The sequence below is a fragment of the Canis aureus genome, chromosome 8 (assembly GCF_053574225.1).
Source record: "Canis aureus isolate CA01 chromosome 8, VMU_Caureus_v.1.0, whole genome shotgun sequence".
Lineage (NCBI taxonomy): Eukaryota > Metazoa > Chordata > Mammalia > Carnivora > Canidae > Canis > Canis aureus.
Window position 1 is genome coordinate 17990616 of NC_135618.1, and position 20672 is coordinate 18011287.

At 35.6% G+C, this 20672-nt stretch overlaps 1 protein-coding gene across 2 annotated transcripts in view; it reads left to right on the forward strand.

Moving 5' to 3' along the window:
- PKN2 (protein kinase N2) overlaps positions 1-20672 on the forward strand; it is a 130134-nt gene that overhangs the window by 79086 nt on the left and 30376 nt on the right. For both annotated transcript variants that reach the window (XM_077905326.1, XM_077905324.1), the window contains exons 7-8: positions 11820-12005; positions 13156-13265. In XM_077905326.1, the coding sequence (XP_077761452.1) occupies positions 11820-12005; positions 13156-13265 (296 nt within the window). The remainder of the gene's footprint in view (positions 1-11819; positions 12006-13155; positions 13266-20672) is intronic.

The window sequence follows — 20672 nt, forward strand, 5'->3', positions numbered from 1 at the left end:
AGAGCCGCATTATTCTTCTCATGCTCAATGTAACCTAGCAAAATTTTTTCCTAGGATTTTTTCCATCCTTTCATTTTCAACCTATTTTTTTTATTTAAAGTGAAAATTTTATATTCTTTATATAGATGACTCTTCTTTTTATCTGTCCTGAAAATCTGAAGTTGTTAGCCTGCCATATTTTCCCGTTTTTAAACAGCTTTTTTTTTTTTAATGTGACTTAAGCCGTGCTTTTTTTTTTTTTTTTAAGATTTTATTTATTTATTCATGAGAGACACAGAGAGAGAGAGAGGCGCAGAGACACAGGCAGAGGGAGAAGCAGGCTCCATGCAAGGAGCCCGATGTGGGACTCGATCCTGGGTCTCCAGGATCACACCCCGTGCTGCAGGCGGCGCTAAACCAATGCGCCACCGGGGCTGCCCTTTAAACAGCTTTATATACATAAATTGCCCACTCTTGATGAGTACAATTTGGTAACTTTTGATACAACCCCCAAAAGTTTTCATGTGCCCTTTATAAACTTTCTTTTAGTATTATTTTTATTCTTTTCTCTTTAAGTATTATTTTTAATATATATTTACTTGATGTTTGAATAGCATCTTTCCTGCCCTTTGTAGTTCATAAAATAAACCCTCTGTTTTTCCATTTCATCTCCCATAACAGTCTTTTAGTTAGGCCTGTATGTGTGTGTGTGTTTATTGCTTTCTTTAGAGAATCAGATATCCATATTGAACTCATTTACAGTCTATGATCCCAATGTACTCTTAACTCTAAATCAGTTTAAGAATTTTATGAAGAAATATTTTCAGGGCAGCCCCGTGGCTCAGTGGTTTAGCGCCACCTACAGCCCAGGGTGTGATCCTGGAGACCCGGGATCGAGTCCCACATTGGGCTCCCTGCATGGAGCCTGCTTCTCCCTCTGCCTGTGTCTCTGCTTCTCTCTCTCCTCTCTGTGTATTCTCATGAATAAATAAATAAATAAAATCTTAAAAAATATATTTTCAAATCTTTCCACTCTACCTTTTTGTATTCTTGTCGTAATATATTTTAGTTCTACATATGCCTTAAAAATCATCATCCTTGAGTATTTTCTTCGTCTTGTACTTAAGATTTTTTCTATTTCCTTTTAGCCTATAAATTTTCAGTTAGCATGTATTTTAAAGAAGGTGTGCTAGAGTGTCATTCTTTCACTTTTTCCTATATTTTTGAACTTCATGTTTTAAGGATATTATTAGTGGATATAGATATTTGTATTTTTTTTTTCTTTTGGCTCTTTAAAATGTGATTTCATTTTCTTCTGGCTTTTATTTTTCTATTATAAAAAGTCAGCTGTAATTTTTATCAATAGATCTCTTCGTGCAATCCCCCTCATTACTCAGCTACTTCAGTAACATAGAATTGTGTTCACTTTCTTTTGTTTCTTTTCCCTCTCTGTTCCTATGACTGGGTGCTTTTAATTGACCCATCTTCGTGTTTGCTGATTTTTCTGCCTCCTCAAATCTACTACTGACCTTTTCTAGTGAATTTTTAAAATTTCAGTATTACACTTTTCAACTCTAGAATTTCATTTCATTCTTATTTGTAATTCTGTATATTCCTTAATATTCTCTATTTGTCAAAATACAATACTCCTTCCTTTCTTTTGTTTGTTTGCTTTGGGGCTTTTTTTGTAGGTCTTTGTATGTAAGATAGTTGATATATAGTCCTTGATGTAAAATCCTTGTCTAGAAGATCCAATGACTTGGCTTCCTCAGTTTCTATTAATTTTTGCCTTTTTTGTCAATCATCCATGTTCCTTTATTTTCTGGCTTGCATCATAATTTTTTATGAAAAACTGGATATTGTGAATATTATAATGTGTAACTCTGGAAGATAATCCCCTTCTAGAATTTTTTGTTGTTGTTTGTGTGGAGTATAGTTGTTTAGGGGCTTTTATAAGCTGTTTTGTAAAGATTGTATTCACTGTCATGTATGGTCACAGAAGTCTCCCTTAAATTAGTAGTCTACTAGTGTTTTGTCAGACATTTCTTTTAATGCATGCAGGCAAAAAGAAAAAAAATCGCCCTGCTTTTGCAGCTGGGCTCTGTGTTTGTGTGCTGGGGCATATCCTTAATGGTCAGTCAGGCATTGTCAACTATGCCTTTGCTCACACAGAACTCGAAGATCAGCCAGATATGAGAGCTTAGGGCTTTCTCAAGTCTTTTATGAGAATGTCTGTTTCTCCTAGCCTTCTAGTTTCCCAGTGGAAGCATTGCAAAGTCCTTATTTTTCAAAATGTCTTACTCTGTATTCTCTTCCAAGACTCTCTGGGATATCTTATTGTTTGTCCCAATTCATATCTTTTTCCCCAGGCTGCAGTGTCTGGTTCATTTGCTATTAAATGCTCTCCACTTAGCTATTTCTCTGCCCTTAGAGATTTCCTAGATAGGCAAAATACAAATAAACAGAAAAACATACCTTTGTGTTAGTCCTTAAGGGAGCCCTCAGTTAGGTCAAAGCAGATAACCATACTTTTCTTGAGCATGAATTTTTATCTGTAGACTGCTGTATTGATGACCATCAACAAGCCATTTGGGTAGGGGGAGGATGAGGCAAAGGTAAGTTAAAATACCACAGAGCTCTCCTATTTAGAGTACTCATTGCTTTTTTTATTAAGCATTTGCTTGGCTACAGTAAACCTTTGACTGTTTTGCAAATGTCTCATACACTTGACCTAACAGTTTTTGCTACTTTGTGGTTGTTTTGTTTGTTTCCCATATTTCTGTGGAGAAACTGCCTTTGGACTTTGCTACTGCACCATTTTCTTTGACCATCAGCTACAAAGGTTTTTATGGTCCATTTTGAATGTGAAATATTTTCATTACACTGACTTCTCTCACCCCTAGAAATCCTTAAATTATCAATGGAAATGTCAACAAAGGCTTTTCCTTAAAAATGATGGTATTTGATATTTTGAGGATGTGACACTGTTCTTCAGAATTGCAAAGTGTACTGTCACATTTTAATAGCTTTGGGTATCATTGATCAGTTTTATATTTTGCCAGACTTCTATATTAAAACTTGAAGGACAAATTTATGGTTAAACTATGCTGTTGCCACTATTAGAATCAGTCTAAACCTATAGTTACCAAATTGAGTTTCTAAATCTAATTGTATCCTAGGATGCCAGAATGAATTCACAAAGTACAACAGGATATTTTAACTTTTTGAGGGAAACAGTGTATTTTCACTTCCTCTGGTCACCAAAATACTAGCTCAAGGTACAGCATGAGGTGGAGCTATATTCCTTTCAGTGATGTCATTTATTAACATGCCTGGGTTTTCTTGCATTGCTCTGATAATAAATACCATGTGAAAATCAATGTGGAATAGAAAAGAAGGTAGCAGTTTCCAATCTAGTTCCAGAGTTTGAGAAGCTGTACTGTGCTCATTAGGTACAAACATCCCATTAGGAGGTAACCATGTTTTTTTGCAAGTGAAATAAGATTATTTTCTTTCAAGTTATGTGTATTGTTTTTGTAAGTAGTTACTAGTTTGTTGAAGTATCCTTTGAAATAGAAATGTTAGGTATATTTTAGATTAGGAGCCCAGTGAAAAAATTGAGACACTGGGGTGCTGTGAAATAAGAAAGCTTGGGAACCTTTGGTCAATATCCTCCATTATATTTAAAATGTTTTAAATGTTTATTAAAGTGTTTATCTTTCCAGTCACATCTTCTATAATTCCTACATGAATCTTCTATCACAATTAAACTGGTTTGTGCGCAGTCCATGTTTAAGATCCCTGCCTTACTATCCATCTTCTTACTGTATTTTTAAAAATTAGAACTGTGAAGAACAAAGACCTTATCATCTATCTACATGTAATCCTAGCCCCTAGCACAGGACACTTTATAGATTCAGAAGATACTTGGTAACGATTATTTGATGATAAGGAACTGTACTTATTACTTAAGTTTCACCATTGTATGGCCCATTGCTGAGCGCATTAATAGAGTGTTTCTGAATGATTCATTGATAAGATATGGTTGTCAAATATTTGGAAATCAACAATATCTCTAGAAGAATAATAAAGCTACGTTTTAGAAAATCAGCTGATATGACTGGAGATTTTTTTTCCTTTTCTTGTTGGCTCCTCTCCCCAATTCTTTTTTTTTTTAATAAATTTATTTTTTATTGGTGTTCAATTTGCCAACATACAGAATAACACCCAGTGCTCATTCCGTCAATTGCCCCCCTCAGTGCCTGTCACCCAGTCACCCCAACCCCCCCACCCACCTCCCTTTCCACCACTCCTAGTTCGTTTCCCAGAGTTAAGAGTCTTTCATGTTCTGTCTCCCTTTCTGATATTTCCCACTCATTTTTTCTCCTTTCCACTTTATTCCCTTTCACTATTTTTTATATTCCCCAAATGAACGAGACCATATAATGTTTGTCCTTCTCTGATTGACTTATTTCACTCAGCATAATACCCTCCAGTTCCAACCACATCGAAGCAAATGGTGGGTATTTGTCGTTTCTAATGGCTGAGTAATATTCCATTGTATACATAAACCACATCTTCTTTATCCATTCATCTTTCGATGGACAACGAGGCTCCTTCCACAGCTTGGCTATTGTGGACATTGCTGCTATAAACATCGGGGTGCAGGTGTCCCGACATTTCATTGCATCTGCATCTTTGGGGTAAATCCCCAGCAGTGCAATTGCTGGGTCATAGGGCAGATCTATTTTTAACTCTTTGAGGAACCTCCACACAGTTTTCCAGAGTGGCTGCACCAGTTCACATTCCCACCAACAGTGCAGGAGGGTTCCCCTTTCTCCACATCGTCTCCAACATTTGTGGTTTCCTGCTTTGTTAATTTTCCCCATTCTCACTGGTGTGAGGTGGTATCTCATTGTGGTTTTGATTTGTATTTCCCTGATGGCAAGTGATGCGGAGCATTTCCTCATGTGCTTGTTGGCCATGTCTATGTCTTCCTCTTTGAGATTTCTGTTCATGTCTTTTGCCCATTTCATGATTGGATTGTTTGTTTCTTTGCTGTTGAGTTTAATAAGTTCTTCTTAGATCTTTGATATTAGCCCTTTATCTGATAGGTCATTTGCAAATATCTTCTCCTATTCTGTAGGTTGTCTTTGAGTTTTGTTGACGGTATCTTTTGCTTTGCAAAAGCTTCTTATTTTGATGAAGTCCCAATAGTTCATTTTTGCTTTTGTTTCTTTTGCCTTCATGGATGAATCTTGCAAGAAGTTTCTGTGGCCAAGTTCAAAAAGGGTGTTACCTGTGTTCTCTAGGATTTTGATGGAATCTTGTCTCGCATTAAGATCTTTCATCCATTTTGAGTTTATCTTTGTGTATGGTGCAAGAGAGTGGTCTAGTTTCATTCTTCTGCATGTGGATGTCCAATTTTCCCAGCACCATTTATTGAAGAGACTGTCTTTTTTCCAGTGGATAGTCTTTCCTCCTTTGTCGAATATTAGTTGACAATAAAGTTGAGGGTCCACTTCTGGATTCTCTATTCTGTTCCATTGATCTATGTGTCTGTTTTTGTGCCAGTACCACACTGTCTTGACCACAGCTTTGTAGTACAACCTTAAATCTGGCATTGTGATGCCCCCAGATATGGTTTTCTTTTTTAAAATTCCCCTGGCTATTCGGGGTCTTTTCTGATTCCACACAAATCTTAAAATAATTTGTTCCGACTCTCTGAAGAAAGTCCATGGTATTTTGATAGGGATTGCATTAAATGTGTAAATTGCCCTGGGTAACATTGACATTTTCACTATATTAATTCTTCCAATCCATGAGCATGGAATATTTTTCCATCTCTTTGTGTCTCCCTCAATTTCTTTCAGAAGTGTTCTGTAGTTTTTAGGGTATAGATCCTTTACCTCTTTGGTTAGGTTTATTCCTAGGTATCTTATGCTTTTGGGTGCAATTGTAAATGGGATTGATTCCTTAATTTCTCTTTCTTCAGTCTCATTGTTAGTGTATAGAAATGCCACTGACTTCTGGGCATTGATTTTGTATCCTGCCACACTGCCAAATATTTGTATGAGTTCTAGCAATCTTGGGGTGGAGTCTTTTGGGTTTTCTATGTAGAGTATCATGTCATCGGTGAAGAGGGATAGTTTGACTTCTTCTTTGCCAATTTGAATGCCTTTAATGTCTTTTTGTTGTCTGATTGCTGAGGCTAGGATTCTAGTACTATGTTGAATAGCAGTGATGAGAGTGGACATCCCTGTCTTGTTCCTGATCTTAGGGGAAAGGCTCCCAGTGCTTCCCCATTGAGAATGATACTTGCTGTGGGCTTTCATAGATTACTTTTAAGATGTTGAGGAATATTCCCTCTATCCCTACACTCTGAAGAGTTTTGATCAGGAATGGATGCTGTATTTTGTCAAATGCTTTCTCTGCATCTATTGTCCTCTCCCCAATTCTTTAACCAGTTGGAGTCTCTCTTTTTCTGTTCTTCATTGCCTTACTGAACTTTATTCAAAGTGATGTAAATCACCAGTGTAAAAGGAAGTATCTTACAATTCTTAAGACATTTTGGTTTTTAAAAAAAATCCCTTTAAATTCATACTGAAACTTGGAATTAGTTAATTCTTTTGAACCTTAAACTAAATGTAGAGTAACTAGGAAGAGAAATAGTATTGGGCTTAAAGGATTAGACACAATGAAGAATTATCATGGACAGGGCAGCCCAGGTGGCTCAGCGGTTTAGCGCCGCCTTCAGCCCAGGGCCTGATCCTGAAGACTGGGGATCAAGTCCCATGTTGGGCTCCCTGCATGGAGCCTGCTTCTCCCTCTGCCTGTGTCTCTGCCTCTCTCTCTCTTTCTCTGTGTGTGTGTGTGTGTGTGTGTGTGTGTGTCTCTCTCATGAATTAAAAAAAAAAATTATCATGGACAAGTAGCAGGAGCATTTACCCTCCTGAGTTTCTCACTGCATGCTATTATTTGTGATTTGTCTTATTTATACTCTGATTTCTTTTGTGGTTGTATGGTTATAAATTGAAATTTGCAAATTTGGTGCTATTTTGATCTAAGATATTAAATTTTTTGGTCCACATTTTGAGACATCTGTTAGTTTTTATGAAAGAAAATTTCCTCAGAATTAAAAAAATTGTCAGGTACTGAATTAGTAAAATGGATATAAAATAGTTTTTTTCAGAATGTTAAAAAACTAAAAAAGCGTTTACGTGTTCTAATGGAGTTCATAGCTACTGCTTATGAATATAAACATTTAGTTTTTGGATTACTTGTTTTAAAAATTTCATATTGTGGGGTATAAAAATAAATTAATTTTAAGCTATTTCTAATATGGTTATATACAATTGCAACTGTTGTCACCTCATGAAAAGAACTTCTAGATGCTTAATAATGAGCTTAAATCCCTCTAGATTTCTTTTTCCTAAATGGAAGTAGGTGTGCTGAGCATTGTCATCTCCTAATATATTGAAATTACTAAAATATTTAATAAGCTACCAGGGTTTGAAGTAGTGACCAGATGTTTTCAGTTTCCCCAGGATGACTTTTACAGCTAAGCATGTACAATGGAAATGAGCTAAGTTTGTCAGTTTAACAACAAAAAAGCAAATACAACACACAGACACAAGTTGATTCTTTTGAACTAAAATTAAAATGCTATCTATTGTATTTAATCTGCCTTAACACTTTACAATTAAAGAAGATTTCCATAACCTAACCAAACATTAAATTGGAGCTTCCCGCTCCATCTTTAATAACTTCATTGAGACATAATTTATATACTGTAGGATTCAACCACAGTTTTAGGGCTTTTAGGAAATGTATATAGTTGTCACCATCATCAACATCCAGTTTTATTTGAAGTGCATAACTTGAAGGTTTTTGTCATAATTTTACACTTGTGAAACCATCACAACAATCAAGATAATGAAAATATCCATCATCCTAAAATTGTCCTTGTGTGCCTCTGTGTAATCCCTCTTTCCTGCTCTTCTCATGCTCTCCCTACCCACATCTGTCTCCAGGCAATCACTGACCTGTTTCTATCACTTGCTATTAGTTTCTATTTTGTACAATTTTATATAAATGGAATCATGCAGTTTATACTGTCTTCTTTTGGGAGAGGGATTTCTAGCCTTTTTCACTCTGAGCAATTACTTTGTTATTCATCTATGTTGCGTGTATCAATGGTTCCTCTCTACTATTAGTAGTATTCAGGTGTGGATATTCCACAGTTTATCCATTCACCCATGAGAGATATTTGATTTGTTTCCATTTTGTAGTTTTTCAAATATAGCTGCTAATAACATACTTGTGCAGTTTTTGTGTAAATGTATATTTCACTTGGGTAAATACTTAGGAATGATATGGCTATATCATATGGCAGCCTACTGATAATGGATTCTTTACCCATTTTAACATCTGAAGAGTCTTCATGTTTGGAAGATATCAGTGTGTCTAGAGTTCTAATTTCACAGTTTATTTGCTTGTTCATTTTCTAGTACTTTAAAGTTGTTGCTTTTCTATCTCGCTTTCATTGTTTCTAATGAGTAATCCACTGCCATCCTAAACTTTGTAACATGTCTTTTTTTCTCTGATTGCTTTTAATATTTTCTCTTTATTTGTTTAGAGAAATTTTTTTTTTAAATTTTTTTAAGGTATTTATTTATTTATTTATTTATGATAGTCACAGAGAGAGAGAGAGGCAGAGACACAGGGAGAGGGAGAAGCAGGCTCCATGCACCGGGAGCCCGACGTGGGATTCGATCCCAGGTCTCCAGGATCGCGCCCTGGGCCAAAGGCAGGCGCCAAACCGCTGCGCCATCCAGGGATCCCATTAAGATTATGCTTTCATGTGATTTACTTCTTTTTCTTTTGCTTGGTTTTCATTGAAATTCTTGGATACTTCCTAGGTTTATAGCTTTCATCAAATGTAGAAAAATTTCAGCCATTATTTTTTTCAAATATATTTCTGTCCCCAGTCTCTGCTCTTCTTCAGGGACTTAACTGCACATATATTAGGCTACTTGAAGTAAAACACATTTTACATATGCATTGGTTTGTTTGTTTTCCCCTCAAGTCTTTCTCTTATTTTTGATAATTTCTACTGCTTCAAGTTCAGTAGCCTTTTCTTTGCAATGTATAACCTGCCACCAATCCCATCCCAGTATATTTTTCCTTAAATCTTAAACATGGTAGTTTTTATCTCTAAAATTTTGTTTTGGGTCTTTTTTATTTCTTGTCTGTCTGTATTCAACTTTTTGAACACATGGAATATAATTGTAGGAATGTGCTTATCTGCTAATGCTAACATTTATGTCAGTTTTGGATCGATTTTTGATTTTTTTTTTTTAATATGGATCATATTTTTCTGTTTATCTGCTTGCTAGGCAAGATAGGCAGAATTTTAAGAATGATCCATGGAATCCCTCTTCTGTGAATATGATGAGATATCACTGGTGATAATATTATGTTATATGGCATAGGGGATTTTGCCTATGTGATTAAGGTTACTAATCAGTTGCTTTTGGGTTGATGTAAAGGGCAATGATCTGGGTAGGCTGATTATGATCATAGGAGTCTCCTGAAAGTAGAGAATTTTCTCTGGCCAGTGCCAGATAGGGAAGAAAGATCTGAATCATGAAAAGATTATATGTGTCATTGCTGGCTTGAAGATGGAAAGGGCCAGCTATGTAGTGAGGAATTCAGATGGCCTTTAGAACTTGAAAACCACTCCTGGCCATCAAGTAGCAAGGAAATAGGGACCCCAATCCTTTGTCTGCTAGAAATTGGATTCTGCCAATAACCTGAATGAGCTTGGAAGCAGATTCTTCAGAGCTTACAGGTAAGAGTCCAGCCTGACAGACATGATGATTTTAGCCTTGTGAGATTTGTAGCAGAAAGTGCGGACAGCCTACCTAGATTCTGACCTACAGAATTGTGAGGTAATAAATGGGTGTTGTTTTAGGCCACTATATTTGTCGTAATTGGTAATTCAGCAATAGAAAACATACATTCCCAGTCATCTCTGACATTGAGTATTAGCTTCTTGGTGCTAGATATTTTGGTATTCCTGTAAGTACTCTTGAGCTTTGTTATAGGTCACAGTTAAGTTCCCTGGAAATAATTTGATCTTTTGAGTATTGCTTTTAAGGTTTGTTATGCAGACCAGATCATCATTTAGTCTAAGGGTAATTAATCTCTATTAATCTCTGCTACTGGGGTGGGACTGAATAGCTGATCAGGGAAACCCTCCCCACAACTTAGTTCTTCTGTCTCTGGAGAGTTGTTTTCTTTTATTCTGCCTGTGAGTCCTAGCCACCTTGGTCAATTCAGTCTTCGTTCTGTGTCAGTACTCTCAGTTCTAACTCTTTAACCCAGGGAGTCCACTTGGCTGCACCTAAACTGCCCCTCCCTGTACTGTGTCCCAGATATATTCAAGGAAGTAAACTCAAGCAGTCTTAAGGTTCATCTCATTTGTTTCCCATTCCTTGAGTATCTGTGTTCTTCATTGCCTGACATCCAATGTTTTTAATTCTTTTTTTCACTTTAATTTTTTTTAGTTTGAATTGAGCATAAATCCACACTTTTTTTACTTTGTTAAAAGTCCTTTGGTTACTTTAAATAATTAAAAGTTTAAATAAAATGAAGCTTTAATTGTTTAAGTTTAATGAGACCAAGAAATACTCTTCCTTAAATGTTATTCACTGTCCAATATCTAAAATTTTAATACTGCAGCACCATCTTTAAATTCTAGTATACTAAGTCTAGCCCAAATGATGACAAAGCTGTATCTGGATGGACTCACAGTTCCTCATTTTCTTTTGAGCACCTTTAGTATTTATTTGCCTAAGGAAATTGCAATTATTTTATGCTTAGATAATTACAGTCTGTAATTATTTCACTTGCTAAACTATTAGAATGGAAAGTTAATATTATTTTACATCTCAAATAGAACAGAAACCCATTTATTTATGCAAAAAAAAAACCTTATAAAGTTCTTTTCTGTGTTAACTACATAACTACTAAACACAACAGTTTTCCTTGTTTCTAATTTCTGTATGTTTATTCTAATAGGCATATTATTTGGCTTTATGTTTCTCCTCCCACATGGTCTGTGACATAATTCTGTAATTCTTCCATGTAATTATATAAATGAGTATTCAGATGTACAAGAGTTTATGTAACTTGTTTTATGCCTTGCAGACAGTTTTTTTTTGGGAAGTGCTGTTCTTTCCATAAAATTTCTTATAGTTGTATTAATTAAGAATTTTCAATAAGTTTCTCTAATTAAAATAGGAAAGATGATTAGTTACCTCACAGATCCTCTGGGAGAAGAGATTTTGTTATTTTAGCACATCACCCCTCCACCCCCGTTTCTTTTTATCAAAGACATAGTTCTATATTAAGAATTGATGTTCTGGGGCGCCTGGGTGGCTCAGTCAGTTAAGTGTCTGCCTTCAGGCTGGGGTGATCCTGGGATCCAGCTGGCTTGGAGCTCCCTGCTCAGCAGGGAGTCTGCTTTTCCCTCTGCTCCTCCCCCTGCTTGTGCTCTGTCTCTCTCAAATAAATAAAAAAAGCTTTTTAAAAAATTGATGTTCTGGGATCCCTGGGTGGCGCAGCGGTTTGGTGCCTGCCTTTGGCCCAGGGCACGATCCTGGAGACCTGGGATCGAATCCCACGTCGGGCTCCCAGTGCATGGAGCCTGCTTCTCCCTCTGCCTCTGTCTCTGCCTCTCTCTCTCTCTGTGTGACTATCATAAATAAATAAAAATTTAAAAAAAAATTTTAAAAAATTGATGTTCTTATTTGATATTTGTTGATGATAAACAGGTACTTTGGAAGTTCGTCTTATGGGCTGTCAAGATATTCTAGAGAATGTCCCTGGACGGTCAAAAGCAACATCGGTTGCACTACCTGGTTGGAGTCCAAGTGAAACCAGATCATCTTTCATGAGCAGAACAAGTAAAAGTAAAAGTGGAAGTAGTCGAAATCTCCTAAAAACCGACGACTTGTCCAGTTCAGTAACCAGATTTTTTTTTTTAAATCATATAACAAATTAAAGGGTCTATACAAAGGACATAGCAATGGGGACAGCAATGGGAAGAGCCAAAGTTGAACAAAAAGCTTTACAATTACGATTTCTATAATTTAATTTTTAAAATCTTAAAAGCTATACTGTAAGAAAAACAACCAAATTTATTGAAATTGTATTAGAAAACTGAATGACATATTGCATTAATTCTTTAGGAAGAATAAAATTTTGAATATCACTCTTTATGCCAAACTGAAGGTGTTCAAAGCCTATTAGACTTGATTCTTTTAACAGTATAGTGACACTTCTAAATTAACATTGAGATTTTGATAATCTTGGGACCAAACATGTCTACTAGGATAGTAGCTCAGTTAGCAAACAAATGGAGGCATGGATGGAGGTAGTAAAAGTATGATGCAACAGGTTTATGAAGCACTTTGGAGACATTCTAAAATGTAATTATGAACTCTGATACAAAGGTATAACTGGGGGGTAGGGGAAAAAAGGCCTGTGACAATTCAACCTGCTACAGAGTACGGAAGCGAGTATGTCAGTGTTTTCCTGTATATATAGAGAGATTTTAGGAAAGTTATGAAAATAAAAATTGCCTGAGGTAACAAGCTCTATAAATAGAATTGTAGAGGGGGAAAAACTAGATGATTCGTATTTACATACAAACATATACACATACAAAACAGATAGCATTTAATCTTTTTGTTTTTGTCAAACACAAAGGATAAGTTGGGAGCATCTAGTTGGGAGTGTATGTACGTATAAAAGTACCCAGTTAAGATTCAAAGCTTCTGGATAAAGAAAGCCCTTACTTTCAGGGCACCTGGGTGGGTCAGTTGCTTAAGCTTTCTATTCTTGATTTCCACTCAGGTCATGATCTCAGAGTTGTGAGATTGAGCCCGGAGTCAGCCTTCACATTGGAAATGGAGCCTGCTTAAGATTCTCTCCCCCTCTTCCTTCAGCCCTCCCACCCCCTCCTCTCTCTCTCCTTCTCTAAAAAAAGAAAAGAAAAAAAAAAACACCTTATCTGAGAGGATCATAAGCTTCTGTTGCTGTTAAACAGTTGTACCTCTATTTTAAAGGTTTTAAAATATTTAAACAAGTCTATAAATTGTATTACAGATGATGTATGCGCAGTTTTGAAGCTAGATAATACTGTGGTTGGTCAAACGAGCTGGAAACCCATTTCTAATCAGTCATGGGACCAGAAGTTTACACTGGAACTGGACAGGGTAAGATGAAAATATTTTACTTGAATTTTCATTATATTTATCATTCATTTTGAATGTAAATTTTATTTTTGAAGAAAGGCTTTGAAAAGTTTTGTTTTTAATGCAATAAAAGAAGAATCTAGGTATTTTTGACATTCCTCATCTGGTGAGTAATATAAGTCTACCTTAAGACAGGTGAACACCAGATGCTGCAGTAGCTTTTTGCTTGTGCAGTGATTTGAAAATGTCTAGTTTGTATTAACCTAAAGACAAGTGAGTGCTAATATTAAAATATATTTATTTTAGTAATGCACTCTCTAACAATTAAGGGAATTCTTTTGACTCACCATTTCTAGGTCATAGTATCAAAGTTGGATTTGAAATGTGCTAATGTGCTCACTTACACAGACTTCCATGTGTCTCAGTGGCTTTCATGAATGATGTGAATGTCTAGAATCCAAAATGTAGCTGTAGAATCAACCAGAAGTAAATTTGGTCCACAGTAGATTCAAGTCCATGTTGCTAACTTTCTTATTTATATTTTAATCCATCCACTGGGGTATAGGCCAAAAATATTAGAACTTAAACCTAATTTTGTCTAAAAACTAAGAAAGATATCAAGATTTTTATCATTTAGTACTTAGGTTGATACAGGTGTCATTTTTTAAATTCATATTTTACTGAAAGCAGATTTACAGTGCTTATGAGGTGGTGATTACTGCTCTACACTACTTTAAAAATATTTTTCCTATTTATTTTTTCCTTTCCTCATAGCCAGCATCCTAATCAGGCCCTCTTCACTGCTTTTCTTGATTCAAAAAATGCATATACTTGAGCAAAATACTTCATCTTTATGTATACCGATTTTCTTAGCTTTAATACCAACGACTTCAGTGAGATGTGTAAAGATTAAATCCATGTAAAAATCTTAGACAAGTGGTAAGAACTTGATTAATGTTAGCTTTTTTTTTGTACTAAAGTAATTTACTAACTAGTCTTCATGTGTCTGAATACCAGACTGAATTTCAAAGAACACTACATTCATGTTGGCATTCATTCTCTCATTTAAGATCATTCATTTATTCATTAAAAATTATCTTGAAATTATTCACTCATTTACTCAATAAATATTCATTGGTATCTACTGTATTCCTGGCATTTCCAGGTAGTAGATTGGCAATGAACAATATAAACAAGGTCTCTCAAGGTTCCTCAAAGAACTTATATTTCAGTGGTCTTCAGTATATACCTGTTTAGTTGCATAATTTTTTACCATTACATCTGAAACTGTAAAAGTTTGCCACCTCATTTCCCAAATACACCTTTTTTGATGATTTCAGTTAAAAAGATGTTGAGGTCTTAGAATGCTAGGCTAAGGTGTTTATACTTGTTGGTATGGAAGATGGGATGGAAGAGACATAACGGAAAAGTTGGTCTTGGAATTTGTATGAAGAACGAATTTGACAGAGGAGGAACTAAAGGTATACAAATTGGCAGGCAGCTACTCCAGTGCTATAACTGTAAGATTAGGAGAGCTTGAAGTAAAAATTGGTAGTAGGGATCGAAAAAGATACATGTAGAAAATGAAGGGAAAAAATAGTATTAATGGGGCCCAAGGTGGCTCAGTTGTTTAGGCATCTGCCTTTAGCTCAGGTCATGATTCCAGCATCCTGGGATCAAGGCCTGCATCAGGCTCTCTGCTCCGCAGTGAGTCTGTTTCTCCTTCTCCTTCTGACCCTCTGCCTGCTTGCATATTTTCTCTCTTTCAAATAAATAATAAAATCTTAAAAAACAAAAACAAAACAACCTATCTAGTTGGATTTGAGTACAAGGGAAGGAATTTGTCTATAATTTGCAAAGAAAATGATGCCACAGTAATTGGAAAAAATCTGTATTGGAAGAAGATGGGTTCTATGCCTAATTACTTAGCAATTAAATAAAGAACTAGAGGTTAGGGCTAGATAAGTAGCTTCGAAGATCATTTGAGTAGAGGTCACAGTGAATATCATCCAAGTGGGTAAAGTCAATCCATTCATTTCAAAATATTTATTGAATGTCTCATATGTACCAGGCTTTTTACTATGTTCTCGATTTACAGAGATAATATATGCTCATTGCTGTAAGAGAACTCTTAGGTTTAACAATCACCGATTTTCTGTTCTGTGCCAAGCACCATTCTAGATACTGGTAATGATTAATGAAAACTCCAAAGTCCATATCCTTAGGAACCTTATATTCTAATGAGGGAAGATAATAGTAAACAAGTAAAAAAAACAAAAACCACCTATAAGTACAGTGAAGGAAGTAAATAGGGCAGTGTAATAAGGAGGTGGAGGCTACTTTAGATGGAGTAATTAGGGAATCTCTTTGAGGATGCTATATTTGACCTGAGACCTGGTGAGTGAAAAGTTACCAGACTTGCAAAGATCCAAGGGAGAGTGTTCCCAGCAGAAGAGACAAAATATACAACCCCTGAGGTGGGAGAGAACCTGATATGTTTTAAGAATAAAAACTGGGAGACAAGATCAATGTAGAGTAAAGTAGATGTAGTTACATGCCAAATCACTAGGATCTTTATAAGTTAAGAATTGAGAGACAATTGAAGGGCTTTTAATAGCAGAGTTGACATCATTTGATTTATCTGTGGTACATGATCTGCTAGAAGTACCATGTACTATAGAAGCCAATAAAAGACTAACATATAATGAAAGAGTTTGTAAAGGAAGAAAACAAAGATCTAACAACAGATCTTAAGCAGTATCCCAAGGGTAGGAGGAGAAAGGTTTGCCAAAGAGAAATGAAAAACCTTGAGTTGAAACAGATCATACCTTAGATAAGCATTATAAAAGCTTATCCAGTGAATAATTGCAGGAATGGTGAGATGATGAAAACCCTGTTACATATCAAACAATTGAAGAAAAATGGGATTTTTAAAAGTCTGTTAAGGAAGAAATTTAACAAAGATTTGACAATTGTCTTTAAAGTTAGAAGGAGGAATGTGAGGATAAAGTTAGGGTAGTGAGAACAATGAGATTTCAATTTGTGTGTTTATTCTAATTGATCGGTAGTGACTTCCTAGACCTCACTGTTAAGGTTTACAGGATGGGACTTGGTTTTCAGAGGTTATATTGATCAAGCAGCAATGTTTGCCAAATTCTTGGAGAAGTAGCAAGTGACAAGTTGTTGTACATGTTGCATCCTTAGATTAACTATATACTTTGTGTCTGTGGAGAACAAACCAAAAGTCAATGGATGGCTGATTTTTTTTCATTACAAAGGATAATATGTTAAAAAAATGAAATGAGCTGCTATGGAAAATAGTAAGTTCTCTCTCAATAAAATTGAGTGAGCAACTTATAAAAAAAGATTTTCAAGGAATTTTTATATCAGAAAAAAAGTTATACATCTAAGATTTTTTTTCGACTTTGATATTTTCTCTTTCAGGGTAAAAGAACCAGCATTGTTACATGCTACAAATTAGCTGTTTAAATAGACCAATATAGGGGATCCCTGGGTAGCTCAGCGGTTTCATGCCTGCCTTTGGCCCAGGGCACGATCCTGGAGTCCTGGGATCGTGTCCCACGTCGGGCTCCCGGCATGGAGTCTTCGTCTCCCTATGCCTGTGTCTCTGCCTCTCTCTTTCTCTCTCTTTCTCTGTGCCTATCATAAATAAATAAATAAACAAACAAACAAACAAACAAACCAACCAACCAACCAACCAATATAATTCAGTCAAGCCCACTGAAGAGGGAAATAACAGTTGAGGTTGTTAGTATAGATAGATATAGTTTTCATGTCTTGGTTATATTTGTGACTTCTTTCTAAACTGTGTGAATACATATAAATATTTATGACCATAAAATGTTTCTTTCAGTTTCCATTCATTTATAATGTAATAGATTATGACATTGGCTTTGAAGCCAGGCAAGTTGAGTTCATTGTCTATCTGCTACTTACTAGCTTTTGATAGTAGACAAGTTACATAACCTTACTACTACACATTTGTTTCACCATCTCTGAAATGGGGATAAGACCTATAGTTAATCCTTGAACAACACCTGTTTGAATTACTCAGGCCCACTTAATACATGGATATTGTACAGTAAAGTGCTATAAATCTATTTTCTCTTATGATTTTTTAATAACATTTTTTTCTCTAGCTTACTTTATTATAAGAAGATAGTGTATAATACATACAAAATACGTTCTCAGTTTCCAGTCAACAGTAGACTATTAGTAACATATTGGGAGTCAGAATAATCAGATTTTGACTGCACAAGGTTTGGTGCTTTAAAACCCTTCCATTGTTCAAGGGTCAACTGTAATCTTTGCAGAATTATTAGAAAAACTGAGGTAGTGTATATAAAATCCCTTTTGTTGCCTGGCACATTTCTAACCACTTGATGGCATTAATTCTTTTTTAGCCCAAGGCTTTGATGTGTGGGTGGCTATGAATTTAAGTATAATAGAAGAGCATGGTAGGTAATGGGGAATTAATTGGCTGAATGTCATTTTCTTTCACTTCAGAGCCTATTTAAAGTAATTATAGGATTTTTGATGAGTGATATGATCAAAATGAAACTCAAAGAGGGACACTTGGGTGATTCAGTCAGTTAAGCATCCAAACCCCTGATTTCAGCCCAGGTTGTGATCTCAGGGTTGTGGGATTGAGCTTTGCGCTCAGTGGGGAATCTGCTCAAGATTCTCTCTCCCTGCCCCTCCCCTTGCTTATGTGTTCACCTGCTTTCTCTCTAAAATAAATCTTAAAAAAAAAAAAAAAAAAAAAAAAAAAACTCAATTATTGTTAGAGGGAAAACAACTAGATAGAAGATTTCTCTTGTAGACACATTATTATGTTTTGTAGAGTTTTATATTTAAAATAGAACTTAAAAGTAACACATATATACATATAAAATTAATAAAAAAGAACTCAAAAGTAAGTTACCATCATTTTATAGTTAGGGAAACGGAGTACCAGAGTAGTTACATTTTAATAAATTTCAGAGCTGGTACTAGACCTCAATACTCTTCAAAATGGATGCTCTTTCCTTTAAGGTAATTTGAATGAGATAGATAACAGTCATGCAGAGAAGGAAATAATAGAAGAAGATGAAAACTTGAAAGAGAGAAAATAATTTAAAATAACCCACACTACAAGCTTCAAAAACTAGAAAGACTGTTTGTTGATTGGTTCCTCTCTACTTGCAGTAGTGATCTTCACCTAAAATTGTTTTTTTTTCCATGACTTTAGACAGTCTTCCCACTTTGGGTTAGTCTTCCCTTTCAAAGTTTGAAAACAGTGCATGAGCAAGTAAAGCTTTTCATCCTTGAGGCCAGCTAGACCTTCCAGGTTCCTGATAGGCATGTTACTTGTCCTTAATATGATTATAAACTTCTGTTTGGCAGAGACTACATTCCTTATCATGATAACTACTTGTGTTTGCACAGTACATTTCACTTTTTCATGTGACTTTTACCCTTTTACTTTATCCATTATATTTATAGAATATTTATTTATGGAAAATGTTTATTGAAATATTTATAGAAAATGTTATTTTCAACTGTCTGACGTGTTCATGCCTAGCATTTTGCCTCAAATGTCAAGTTTCTTTTCTACAGGATTCTGGAACTAAGTTATTTATACTATTTCTATCCTTTTCAAGATACAAAGATTCATAGGTCTTTTTGGAGTTATGAGATATTCTGAAAATGATCTAGACCTCGAATAATCTAAGAAAACCCAGATTATGTTCGTGGGAGGTCAGGGCTCTGTAGAATTGTCTTAGGGGGCAACACAGAGACTTTTTGTTTGTTTTGGTATCCTAGCTAAGATATCATTTGGAATTTGCCACTTAAGAAAAACAAAGCTTTGAAAATTGCTGATGTAATTCAGCCCTCTCATTTTATAAATTAATAAGGAGTATGGCTAAGGATTAAATAACTAGCCTAAAATATAATCCAGGATTCTTTTTTTAATTTTTACTGATGTGTAGTTGACACGGTATTACATTATTTTCAGGTGTACGATGTGGTAACACAGCAAATCTGTTCGTTAATGCTCTGCTCACCACAAATTCAACTACTTTGTCACCATACAAAGCTATTATAATACCAATGACTGTAACCCTATATCTACTACTCCCGGTAACCCATCTTGCCCATTCCCACAGTCCACCGCCATCCCTCTGGCAACCATCTGTTTGTTCTCTGTATTTATGGGTGTGTTTCCCTTTTAATAATAACCCAGGATTCTTTTTTTATTTTTAATTTTTTTAATTAAGTAATCTCTATGCCCAACGTGGGGCTCCAACTCACAACCCCAACAACAAGAGTCACTCCCCTCGACTTCCCCTTTTTATATTTTCTGATAAAACTTGGTCCTTTTTAATGTTTATTTTAATTGCAAGTAGCTATCAATTTCTCATTTTCCCTGAATTCCCTCAGTCTTCCTAGGGGAGCCCATTGAATAGGAATACAAAGACATTTTAACTTCTGTGTTTGAGCTGTCTGACATTGACCATACCGTTTAATCTGAGATCCTGTTTTTTAACTTATAGTGTAACTACAGGGGCTCTGAATGGCTCAGTCAGTAGTGCATGCATCTCTTGATGTCAGGGTCGTCAGAGCCCCATGTTGGGTGTAGAGCCTACTTAATTAAAAAATTTTTTTGATAATATTTACCATTCTTACCTTTTTACTGCCTCCTAGTTCTGTCAAATGACACATCATAGTACCTTCTGAGGCTATGACCTCTGAGACGATGAACTATATTACATTATCATCTGCTTCCCTCCCCCCCATCTCTATCATCTCTTGATCACCAGTTTCCAGTATTCTTTAAGGACTTTAATTCTTCGCTTCAACATTATTCTAGGGGATTGGGGTGGGATGGGGGGCTATATATGTAAATAACTCTCTTAGCATAAGATCATTTTCAGAGTTGTTTGAATATCTCCGCTACAGTATACCTTTACTCCTTGTCATTTTAGCAGTGAACTGTTCTGAAATCTTAAGTTTGATATGACAGACTTTCACCAAATCTTTTATTTCCCTAAATGAGATAGTTACATAAACTACCTATATTAATGGTTATGCAGTAAATGATAGCTCATGTAATTATTTGTTACTCCTCTGGTTCTCTTCCTTATTACCACAGAACTAGATATTTGATCAAATATATACATTTCCTTGATTCTTCAGGAAGGGGCTAAAGAAGGGGCAATCAGCGCCTTACAAATTACATTTTTTCTGTGTACCCTAAAACTGGTGTCACCCTGAACCATTTCTTTACTGATGCCCTCACATCAAGCATCCTTCAGTCTTTTTATATCACACCTGTTGCAGAAAGCCTCAACAGCAAATCAGTCCTACCATCTGTCTTTTCTACTCTAATCTACTGAATGCTGCTGAAATATTAATCATACCCAT